Source organism: Xyrauchen texanus, chromosome 2 (genome assembly GCF_025860055.1).
Source record: "Xyrauchen texanus isolate HMW12.3.18 chromosome 2, RBS_HiC_50CHRs, whole genome shotgun sequence".
Classification (NCBI taxonomy): Eukaryota; Metazoa; Chordata; class Actinopteri; order Cypriniformes; family Catostomidae; genus Xyrauchen; species Xyrauchen texanus.
The window spans coordinates 4348538-4361259 of record NC_068277.1 but is presented as its reverse complement, the minus strand read 5'-3'; the positions used below and the strand labels follow the sequence as shown (position 1 = coordinate 4361259).

The 12722-nt window shown below is 37.5% G+C and overlaps 1 protein-coding gene across 3 annotated transcripts in view; it reads right to left on the bottom strand.

Moving 5' to 3' along the window:
- lrp4 (low density lipoprotein receptor-related protein 4) overlaps nucleotides 1-12722 on the bottom strand; it is a 116275-nt gene that overhangs the window by 37698 nt on the left and 65855 nt on the right. For all 3 annotated transcript variants that reach the window (XM_052140015.1, XM_052140025.1, XM_052140031.1), the window contains exons 4-12: nucleotides 9347-9460; nucleotides 7668-7784; nucleotides 7430-7558; nucleotides 5314-5433; nucleotides 3993-4118; nucleotides 2291-2416; nucleotides 2001-2135; nucleotides 1263-1388; nucleotides 894-1124 (exon numbers count right to left, since the gene is read on the bottom strand). In XM_052140015.1, coding sequence (XP_051995975.1) covers nucleotides 894-1124; nucleotides 1263-1388; nucleotides 2001-2135; nucleotides 2291-2416; nucleotides 3993-4118; nucleotides 5314-5433; nucleotides 7430-7558; nucleotides 7668-7784; nucleotides 9347-9460 — 1224 coding nt within the window. The remainder of the gene's footprint in view (nucleotides 1-893; nucleotides 1125-1262; nucleotides 1389-2000; nucleotides 2136-2290; nucleotides 2417-3992; nucleotides 4119-5313; nucleotides 5434-7429; nucleotides 7559-7667; nucleotides 7785-9346; nucleotides 9461-12722) is intronic.

Sequence of the window (12722 nt, the reverse complement as noted above, 5' to 3'; positions counted from 1 at the left end):
TTTGACACGTGCCACCTTCCTAAACATAGTTGCAGACCAGGTACACCCCTTCATGGCAATGGTATTCCCTGATGGCAGTGGCCTCTTTCAGCAGGATAATGTGCCCTGCCACACTGCACACATTGTTCAGGAATGGTTTGAGGAACATGATGAAGAGTTCAAGGTGTTGCCCTGACCTCCAAATTCCCCAGATCTCAAACCGATTGAGCATCTGTGGGATGGGCTGGACCAACAAGTCCGATCCATGGAGGCTCCACCTCGCAGGACTTAAAGGATCTGCTGCCAGATATCACAGGACATCTTCAGAGGTCTAGTGGAGTCCATGCCTCGACGGGTCAGAGCTGCTTTGGCGGCACGAGGGGGACCGACACGATATTAGGCAGGTGGTTTTAATGTTGTGGCTGATCGGTGTATATACACACAGCATATTCACGTATGTATATACATCCAACAAATACTATGATGATTTTAAAATGTTTCGCATTTTAAATAAATTTTTATACACACTTATATTTTTGGTATTTATACATTTATCAACAATCATACATGTGATTATCTAATCAGCCAATCGTGTAGCAGCAGTGCAGTGAATAAAATCATGCAGATGCAGGTCAGGAGCTTCAGTTATTGTTCACATCAACCATCAGAATGGGGAAAAATGTGATCAGTGATTGGAGCATGGCATGATTGTTGGTGCCAGATGGGCTAGTTTGAGTATTTCTGGGATTATCGCGCACAACAGTCTCTAGAATTTACTCAGAATGGTGCCAAAAACAAAAAACATCCAGTGAGCGGCAGTTCTGCGGATGGAAACGCCTTATTGATGAGAGAGGTCAACACTGTTTTAAAGTAGCAGCTGATGTATATTTACTGATAATGGATCATCAGTGTACCTGGACTCTCCAGTCCTGTGGCCACCACCTCCTGTACATTACTGCCGTTAAGACTGGCTCTCATGATGCGATCCAGAGTGACATCAGACCAGAACACCTGCTCTCTGCTGTGATGGAAGTCCAGTGCGATGGCATTCTCCAGATTACTCAGTAACAGCGTGTATTCGGAGCGGTGCGGCAGAACCTGACGGATATCAATCCGATTTGCAAACAACAGAACCGGTTCTGGACCTGAGAACAGACGACACACACGTCAACTTATTCAACCTCAAGATTCTCAGTAACATCACGGAAATGACAATTGTTCGTTTCGGTCCAAACCATCAAAGTTTTGTCATTAAAACATTAAATACATATATACAGTCTCACCCAAAGCCTTGCAGCTGCGTTTGTCAGGTCGTAGTTCATAACCCTGGACACACCAGCACTGGAAACCTCCTTCAATATTGGTGCAGCCTTGACTACAATAACCTTCATCTGCACACTCATCCACATCTGAGGTCACACCACAGGAGCAGGACAGATGTGATGCAAAACAATGAGAGGAACAAGTTTAGTTTGTGACTGCATTACTAGAAACTGATTTGCCACAAATAATATTAAAGACATTAACAAAAAATTCAAACAAAATCAAACACAAAACAAAGCCTATCTGAGTAAACACAAAATACAGGTTTTAAATGACAATGTTATTTATTGAAGCAAAAAAAGTTGAACCGGTCATGTGTGAAAAAGTATTTAAAAGTATTAAAGTTTTGGGGTGGCGTAGTCAAAGTCCCGACTTGAACAGGATTGAGATGCTGTGGCAGGACCTTAAACGGGCAGTTCACGCTCGAAACACCTCCAATGTGGCTGAACTAAAAGCAGCATGGGTGATATAGGTGTTGGGTAACATTTTCGCATGGATAAAAAAAAATATATATTTGAAAACTGTATGTTGCGTTTACTCAGGTTGCCTTTGTTTTATGTTATATCTCGTTTGAAGATTTAAAAAACTATTTGGTATGCAAAATAGAAGAAATCAGGAAGGGGGCAAATATTTATTCACACCACCGCACTTATTAACTGTCCTTTTGGTTTCCTCCTAATGATTTTCTCCCCGCTCACCTTTGCATGTCTTTCCATCCTGTGTCAACGTATAGCCAGTGTGACACGTGCACTGAACCGAACCGCGCGACATCTGACATTTCTGTGAGCAGCCGCCGTTGTTAACGTTACAGTTCTCTTCACTCGACTTGGAGCCTATGAACACAAGAGCATGAAACCATTCAAGAGACGTGCAGAAAACATTTAGAAGGACATTTTTGCTAATTTTGTGCAAATTTGGTCCCCACTGATCTAGTGTTTGTTACCAAATGTACTTCTGTGCGCACGTAATGTGTATTTTATTGACTCACGACAATCCTGATGTGGATGTTCATCAGTTCCATCTTCGCAGTCCTTGATGTCATTGCAAACTTTTCGCTGGCCAATACAGCGTCCGTTCTGACACAAGAACTGATCTGCGGCACACGGAGGAGTTTCTAAAAGATAACGGGAAAAAGAAGTGGTAGATAAAGTAGAAGACGAAGAAAGGCGTAACCATATTTACTGCTTATAAATTGCTGAATGAGAAATTAATACACTTAAAGTTTCTTCGACTGCGGCTAACCGCCAAAGTGGCCAGTAAGAGTGACAAGAGTTACCCGCCACTGCCGATTTCTACCCGCATTTGGCGTGTGGGCGATTGATGTCAAGCCCTGGTTACAGGGGTTTAAGAAGGTGCCATCATAGATATTTCTGCCATCTAATATTTTAGAAGAAATAACATTCAATAGGTCCTTTACCATTGGGGGGCCTTTATAGCCCCATTGTACCCTATCATTTAAAAGAAAAGTCTGCAATTTGCGGTAAAGATGCAGTACCCAGAGAAGCAGGTGGGGGCGCTAGAGAACAGTATGGTGCTAGGAGCTAAATGAGAAAATTGCAAATATTTTAAGGTCAAATTTGATTCATAGACGCACAAAAAACTATTTAAATCTGTCTAACATCCAGAAAGTCCAAAGGTCACAAATGGTTCTTCCCATACGGGTCAAAATTGGCCCATTAAGACAATGGAAGGAGCAAAAAAAAATGATTTCTCTAAAACAATTACAAAAAAAAATAACTTTTCTATTTTATTGTGTTTGTTTTGATGGTCATTTGGTTCCAGTACAAAAACTAGGCAGTATTTCTAATATATTCTTGTTGTCCCGATAGGAATGTTAAACCAGTCTTTAACTTGCTGGTTTGTTATAGTGGTATCATCGACTGGAGATTCACCATCCAAAACAGTCCATTAAAACAAAACTGGACTGCAACTGGTCACTTTACACGTTGACAGACAGTGTTTCTTTAAGTGTGCAGTTCTTAGCCAGAGTAAACTGCAAAGTGAAACCAACTTTGTTGATTGTCACAAGTTTGACACGACCGCAGTCTTATTCTGACATTGTAGAAATGTGTTTTCTACAGCTAAAGAAACAGCATACAGAAACTGCAGGATTGTAGTAAATGCTAAACATTCACCTTTTAAGCTCGGATGGCCCCATGAGAAATTTTTTTTTTACAAATATTAATAACTACAGTCTTGACCAACACAAAATATGTATCGTTTGAAAGCATAGAAACTCGTTTTGATAATTTACCCCAAAAAATTAAAATAATTGCAGTGAAAACGACTCAATGATGACTCAAATGGCACAGAATGAAACTCATTCTGTAAAATCTCATTACTGTAATCATGTCTGCATGCTATGAAAAGTACTTTTGTTTCAGCAGTTTATTAGGCTGAGAGTCTTGGAATGTATTATAATCTTTATTACTAAAAAAATGTGAAAAATTGTCTTTACAATGGTACCAAAAACCTGACACCCCTTATTTATTTATTTATTTAGTTTTTTTTAGGCCAAATTATAAGGTTTTAATTTTGAGTATGCCACTGAAACCTTTAAAAAGGATTTAAAACTTTACAAACACCCTCAGAGCTTAAAGGGTTCATTATTTAAATACATAGTAATGCTGATAGGTAACAGAAGTAAAAGAAAATACATTTTAAATGCATAAAAGTATGTGTCGTCTAACCTGTCTTTTCACATCCCTCTTCATCGCTGCCATCAGAGCAGTCATCCTCGGCATCACATCGCCATGACAACCGCACACACCGACCAGACATACAGCGAAACTGATCAGCCATACACATCGATGTACCTGACAGCAAGAGGCATGAGAAATCAACTCACTCACACACACACAATAAATATTATTATTTTATTTATAGTGAGAGAGATCCTTAGACCTATAACGCCGTGTGTGTCAGATATGATACACAACATTTAACGGCTCCTGTTTCACCCTCTGTTCAAGTTGACGAGCCAAACAAGCTATTGTATGTAAGTTTCACATGTTTACGGCACCATCTAGTGGCTATTTATGAAAAAAGTGCTTTCAATGTTTATATCGATCTATTTAAAATGATGGCAGACTTGTGTGAATAGTGACTCTTATGTTGGGATAAATGAAAGATTATGACCGTAATGATTATATTGGTACTGATATTTTAAAATGAGTATTTGCTGAATATAGACAACTTGTTGTATATTATTTTACTGAATACCTTTGAAATTCATGTATCAAATATGATACAACAGGCTTTTGAGGAAATCTCTCAATCATCATTACATTACATTCATGCCCACCACAAAAACAAAATATATATTCAAATGTGAACTTACATTTCTGTGTATTTTCATAAATGCAACCTGCTCTGTCATTATAAAGAGCTCATTATTTTACATTACTATTATGATGTCATTTCTTTCAAGCTATTATGATGTCATCTTACCATAAGTTCATGAGACCCAGTGAAAAGTTTTTTAAATGCTAATATAGTGTTTTGTGCATAAAATACAAATGATAAAAATGGCTTATTGAAAAAAGAATATTTTATTCATAATGTATTTGAAGTTCTGAACTGAACTGATACATTTCAATCCATATTTATAAATCAAGGGGAGGAAGTTGTCATGGTCAAACTCTCAAACATTTGGTATCTCTGAAAAGCCCAACGAGTCCTCTGATGATACCCCAAGAATTACCACTTTAAAAAGCCTGATGTATCAAATGTGATAAAAAAATAAAAAGCGCACTTTTTTATTTTCTAGTTTGTCTAATTGTACCAAAAACAGTTTAAATGTAAAACAAATTATAATTTTCTGACAATTCTTTCATATGTCAGGCTTAACAGGGTTAATTAACATGCTAAATAATAAGAAATATTTTTCCCACCGACAATCCTGTTGCGATATGCTACTTTACCGGTCACATACTGTTGTGTGTAATAATGGGAATATTTAGTGTTGTCAGGTACCTGCTGTATCTAGTTTTTGATTATATATAGACTCACTGCAGTTCCTTTCATCTGATTGGTCATCACAATCAAATTCTCCGTCACACCTCCAGCCTGCGTTTATACACATCCCACTGCTGCACATGAACTCTGCCGAGCGGCACGGCTGATGAGAGGCTGCGTTCACACACAAACACACACATTAGCAGCTGAAGAAGGAAAAACATTAGAAAGGCGAGTCACTGCTGATAAAGGTTCCTATTATATTATCTTTGAGATTTATCTCTTTGAGCATTTAAGCTTAAGCCTTTAAGATCAACTTGGTCAAAAAGACAAATTGCTTCTTCCAGGAATCTCAGCGCATTGCGTCTGATTAGGACATGGCGTAACGTCTTCACTGATCATTATATTTTACCTTTCAGAAACTGGTAATAAATGTTCTGAGAACATCTGAAATATGAGCCGTAGATAATCGTGAGAAATCATGAGGAACGATTCCAGTTCCTCTTAAAGATTTGGGTTCCTTAACGGTTCAATCAATGATTCTTTTAGAACTTGAATTTGTCAAATTATGACATCACTTCAGATTTATACAAGAGCAGATATAACACATCAGAAATAAACGCAAGTAAATTTTTGTAAAAGGCGCGTTTACACAGACATAAACAATCTTTACCTAAATTATATTAAAGAATTCTGTCATATCATATTTCATTCACCATTTCTTACAGAAAAGTGAGTTCGGGAAGCCTTAAAGGGGGTCACGTCATGAGGAATCAAAATTCCCTTGATATTTTGACACATTAGAGGTCTTTCTATTATAAAAACTTAATGTAAATTTCAGAATTGCAATAAAAGCATTTATTGAAACCAAGCAGCAAAAACGCCTCGTTCTCGACTTACGCGACTTCCCTACGTCATTTGGGGTGTATTCATATGTGACCGCCTCTAAAGCTCAAAAAGATTAACGCCTACTTAAAATCAATGCACCCTTGACCCCGTCCACAATGCACCCTTGACCCGCCCACAATGCACCCATGGCCCCACCCACAATGCACCCATGGCCGCCCACAATGCACCCTTGGCCCCACCCACAATGCACCCTTGGCCCCGCCCACTGGTGCATCAGTTCATAAACTGACAGAGAAGGACAAACAAGGCCTACTGTGGACTAACTATTCCTGAACACTAAAGGGGACCCATCTAGACTATTTAAATAATTTTTGTATTTAAACATGCACAGTCTGATGTCTTTGACCACTTGATTCATATCTCGTGCGCTTTTAAAAGACGCGTTGTCAAGTTACAACTCTGAAAAGCAGCAGCCCATTCGGTTTCATTCAGCTGCTGCCTCTTGTTGTTTTGAGCACAAACGCATCAATGATGCGTTCTTTCGCCCATCTGGATTATTTTTAATTGACGTCTTTGACCGTTTAGATGCGTTTTCGGCGATGTGCATGGAAATGCTTGGCAAAGGAACTGTTATTGATGTGTTGTCGGCAGTAGTATCACCAGTGCGTGCGGCACAAAATGGAACTGAACATCTGTTTACTTCTGGCACAACGAGCCGCAATGGACACTTCCACGGTAGATAGCGTCATCGACATGACTCTCACGTCCGGTGTAGACAGGGTGTGAGTGTTAACAGCTGTGCTTGAGATGAACAGTTTAATATATTCAGATGCAAAGTGTTGGACGTGCATTATGTGTAACCCCTGAAATTTAGTTTTATAATGTTGTGGTGCTTGTTCATTCTCTTCAGATTGAGTTTCAAATATGGCTGATTTCGAGGGGCTGCACGATGTTAGCCAATCACAACAGTGGGCGTTTACGCTGAACTTTTAAAGAGGCGCTGATGCCAAAACAGAGTGATTCAGACAGAGGGTCGGAGACATTGTTTTAAGGGAAAAAACTTTACTATCATTATCAGTGGACCTCAGGGAAGATCATAAATCTATATATATATATATATATATATATATATATATATATATATATATATATATATATATATATATAAAAATACCCTTTAATGGCATCAAGTCAAGAATATCATAACATTGCAAAGATAATTGCTACTTCTAATAATAGTTTAGGAAGAATAAAGTTAAAGGAGGAATTTCAAATGAACCAAACGAAAAGCTCCAAGAGAGACTGAACGGGAGATTCTTACAACAGTCAGACTCATCAGACCAATCTCCACAGTCATCATCTCCATCACAGTGATAGATGTCCAGAATACAGCGACCGTACGCACACTGAAACTCCTCAACACTGCACGTGGCTGTCGTCACATCCGACGCTGCAGAGAGATATTATAGAATTACACACCCACACATTTAAAATCATGATCTATAATCCTGCATGGACACATAAAGAAAAGGATGACAAACACATGAGAATGAACTCACGGCAGTTCTCCTCATCGGTCCCGTCTTTACAGTCGGTGTCTCCGTCACAGAACCAGTGTTCAGCGATACAGCTGCCATCAGAACAGCGGAACTCTTTATCAGAGCACTTCCTCTTATCTGCACAAGCACGGTGAGGGTTCAGTGGAAGATTAGAGACTGTACTAATATGGAAAACATTCAGTGCCAAACAGGGAAATACATTATAGGAGCCGAGATGTGTCCATCTTACATTTTTAATGACATGTTTTGTGTGTTCTTATTTATCGTTTATGACAGCATCCCTTTTATCTGTTCTTCTTTATTTAAAGGAATCGTTTAATTTGTGGTAATTGTATAATTTGTATTAATTGTAATCGCTTTCATTCTCTTCATTTAAAATTATATTTTATTTAAAATTAACAAAAAATTAGTCGTATATAACATTAAATACTAAATGTATTTAATCATTAATTCTTGTATTTATTGTTTATTTTGTGACTTAATTCTCTGAATTATTATATTATTTTGGGAAACACTTTATTTGACTGTCATTGATATAAAAATTACATGTATTAGTACATAATGCATAATTACAAGCAACTAACCCTAAACCTATAGTAACTACATGTTGTTAATTAATATTACGCAGTACTTATGTACACTGAAACAAGGACACTGTACAATAAAATGTAACCTTATTTTAATTAAAACAAAAATAGCTATACATATAATAATTAATAATGTGGAATTTTATATATATATATTTATTAGGGCTGTCAATCGATTACATTTTTTAAATCAAATTAATTACATGGTGTCCCGATTAATCACGATTAATTGCATTTAAGATTTGCTGAAAAAGCTTCTCATATAACAATAATTCGATATATAATGATGAAATAATTATACATAGTTATCTTTAAATATAAAAAAAAATATATATATATATATCTCCTTGGGCTATTTCTTGTGTAGGTATTGTATCAAAGGTCAAAATGTTTATTTTGGGATCTGATTATTGATGGCTAGAAAAAGTTGTTTTCAATGGCCTGCTTCTTGCTTATAAAATATGAACAATTAAGTCTTTGTTTTTACCCTTTTCATGTCTTATGGATGCTACAGTTTTTCTGATATATATATATATATTTAAAAATCCACACTATTTAATCTATTAAATTAATGTTGAATTTGTGCTATTTGTATCTCTTTGATTCTTTGAATTTAAAAAATTGTATTAATTTCAATATATGGTTGTATTATATTAAATTAAACAAAAATGGTTATATACTTCATATAACTTCAAGTTAATTTATTTAATAATATTTTAATAATATTACTGTATTTTTAATTAAATACAATTTTTTTTTAATATATATTAAATCTCACATGATTAAATTATTACATTTAGTTTGTGATATTTGCACGTCCACCATCGCTCCGAACTGATTTCTATTACACTACAGCTGAGCAATAGAGTTAAATTACCAGCTTCAATATTACTGTCCATCACTGACTGGGCACTTAACCACAGCTCCTTATAACAATAGCAAAATAAATGCTACGTTATGGATACATGTAACTGATGTTAAAAGTAGAGGTTGTCTCTAAGTATATGTTAAATATATGGAGAAAAAGAAGCCGAAACTGACGTCCCAAACAAGAACTTCAAGTGATGTTAAAATAGCTGCACACAAACTCACCGCACTGTTCATCACTGTTGTCTCCGCAGTCGTTGTCTCCATCACAGTGCCACAGACTACGGATACAGTATCCATTCTGACAGTGAAACTCGTCTTCATCACACTCCCGCGGTGCTGCACACACACACACACACACACACACAAACTGTAAAAAGTCCACTGATTTCAACATTTATGGTGCTTTTTTCCCCCTTTGGGAGCTTGCCAGATGTGGTCACTATGTACCATGAGCTGCATAAAGAATCGGTAAAAAACTATGTTGAGTAAATGCTGTGTGTGCAGGAGTGTTTGTATTGAAAAGCAACATAGTACTTCCTCAGGAAGGGAATAAAAAGGAATATTTCCTCCCCAAAATGACAGCCAAGACCCTCACAGAGAACACAACCCCCCCCCTCACATCCCTCACCAACACTTCTTTTCTTCACATCACATTCTTTTACTCGGTTTCTCAGTGCATTATTTCCATTTCATGCTCCTAATTCACAGAGAATGCATAAATTATTTGGTCCTCCTGTTTAAATGATAAAACAAAAAGACACAAAACCGAGAGGAACAATATGAGACAGACGGAGCAGCATGAAACAATGAGCAGCGGAGAAGTGCTGGAGACACTTACAAAGCGAGCGAATGAAAAATTCATGGAAAGCTTATGGCAGACAGACCCCCCCATCAAGTGTGGACCCTCAAGGGCGCATCACTCTGAAATATGGGTCAGACGCTCGCGCTGTACTCGCTGGTTTGATGTTTTCCTCTCTCAGTGACTCACACATGCAGTCTTTACAAAGTGCAGGAGGATTGGGAAGCATTGCTATGCAACAACTTACGGGGGGGGGAAACACGATTATTTAGCGCAACAGTCAAGATCCATAAATCCCGTTCCTTTTTTCCATGGATAAACCTTTCAACGCAGACTGGAGCATCACTATTGTTAAACAAATAATTGTGATTATGATGATTGTCTCGTTAAGGGCTTTCATGACTGAGGGTGATTTCATATTTTTTCTGAATGTGTGCTTCATACACCTTAAAAAGTCATTTTTACATATTTAACTTGAAATGTATATATCAAATAATAAAGTTTCCTTTTAAGCCTTTAAAAATGTATGAATGACATGAAAAATAATGTTTTAAATATAAACATTTCTAAATACTTAAAATATGTCTTTTCGGTCAACAAGTTTTGTCAATTTTACATCTGCAATTTTTACTCATATTTAAAAAAAAATTTATAAATAAAATATAATTTTTATACACACACACACACACACACACACACACACACACACACACACACACACTCCGGTCCTCGAATCTGATTGGACGACAGACGTTCCATGAGCACTGATGGTTTGACACCATCATCACTGTGACACGCTTCACTGTGTGTGTCACTCCACTTGTGTTCCTGCCGTTCTAAACTAAAGTGTAAGAGCAGTGCACATGTGTTAAGAGCTACTGTTTGTCTTTTGTTTACATATGTTAGCCAGCAGGTAATGACAAAATATCATTTTTGTGTGTAATATGAGCCGATTTGGTGACATGAAGTGAATCTGCATCAGCCATTTACATACAACAGTTCTACTAAAGATAGGAAATAGCTTTAAATGAACAACTTCAGCATTACGGCTCATCACAGCTGAGAGACACAACAGACTGATTAATTACACAATGGGTGCTGTTAAAAATGGCGGAGGACATTGTGGTTTCTATAGTGATCGATTCTTGCGCACTAGCTTCCGTGAAATAGGGAGAAACACCTGCTTGGATGCTATTTTTCCACTGAGAAAGCTGATCTTCAGAAAGATGACAGCATCTCTGCTTTGGAGTGGCAACAGGGGATCACACACGTTACGTCTCTCTCACACTCACTCACATTAATATATATATTTTTTTATTATATGTTATGAAATAGTAAAATATTTCTTGACTTTTACGTTATTTTACTGCTCTGATTATTAAACCCACGAGCCCTTATTTGTCATGCAGCAAAACCTTTGAGATTTTGTTTCATCATTTTATCCCTCCACAGAAATAGAGTAAGTGCGCGTTTCCTCCTCTTTGTCACGGCATGTCATTAACACGCTTCCGGACAGGATCTGATTGATGTCCGCTGCTCAGTGATGCTCGGACTCGGAGTTCAACTGAATGACACACTGACATGCCGTGCTTGGCATTAATACAGTATATTTGCTTTATTCAAATGTAATTTTGTAAAAAAAAAAAAAAAAAATATTAGTCAAATATTTAGGGTTTTATTTAAAGTCAGGGGTGTAAAAAGTACTCTGAAAATATACTTGAGTGAAAGTAAAAAAGTGAAAGTAAAAAAGTAAATCACATTTAATTGTAACCTAACCCTAACCTTATAAAAGCACTTTTATTCTACATGGGGCAGGGGTGCTTCATGGGGGCAGCCATGTTATGATCACATGACCAGCTGAATAATACTCGCTTAATCCCAGGGGCCGATTGCAAGACAGCGTTTTCAACTAAAAACGGAAAACTTTATGTATGATGGCTGTTTGTTTACATTTGGGGCCTGAAAATGCAAACTTTTGAAAACGCGTTTCAAAGTTTTGCAAGTTTTTAAAAACGATGCCGTTATCATCTCTGTGTAAACGTACAAAAACGCGAGTTTGTGGAAATGATGTCATGCGCACGTGTGTTCAGTCAATAGGCATGCGTGCCAGTACTTCGAAACAACGCGTGAGACATTCAAAACTTCAATGGGGCACTACAGGACTGTGTTTGTGCTGCTCAAGATTTTGAGTTCATTGACGCTTCTCCAGCAAAGTAATTGTAGTAATAAAGTAACCTCATCGTCCATCCAGACAAAAGTGCTCGATGCTTTCGCCATCTTCATTGTTTGTATTCACCGCTCTGTGGAAGAATGCTTATGTGCTAATGCTCTAAAGTGACATCGCCAACTACTGGTCTGGCACGCATAATACAGCGTTTCTAGTTGTTTTCACGGATCCGTGTGAACGGGAATCGTTTTGACAACATTGTCATATGTACGCAAAACCTTTCAAAAAGGCAAAGGAAAAAATGTCCGTTTTAGTACATCGTTGTCGTGTAAACGTACCCTCAGTTACTGTCCTGTTAAGGGCCTTTTCCACCGCACAGTACAACTCAACTCGCTTTTTGGGGTTTTTTCACTGTGGATAGTATCTGGTACCTGATGCTTTTTTTAGTACAACCTCGGTCGAGGTTCCAAGTGAGCTGATACTAAATGTGACGTCAAAATCCTGCAGATCACTGATTGGTCAGAGAGAATCATCACTAGCAGCGTCACCAGATTTCCGACACGCGACATCAACCCGCTAGTTTTAAAGTTAGCTACAGTGATAACAGTATCATTTGTTCACGCGACTTTCGA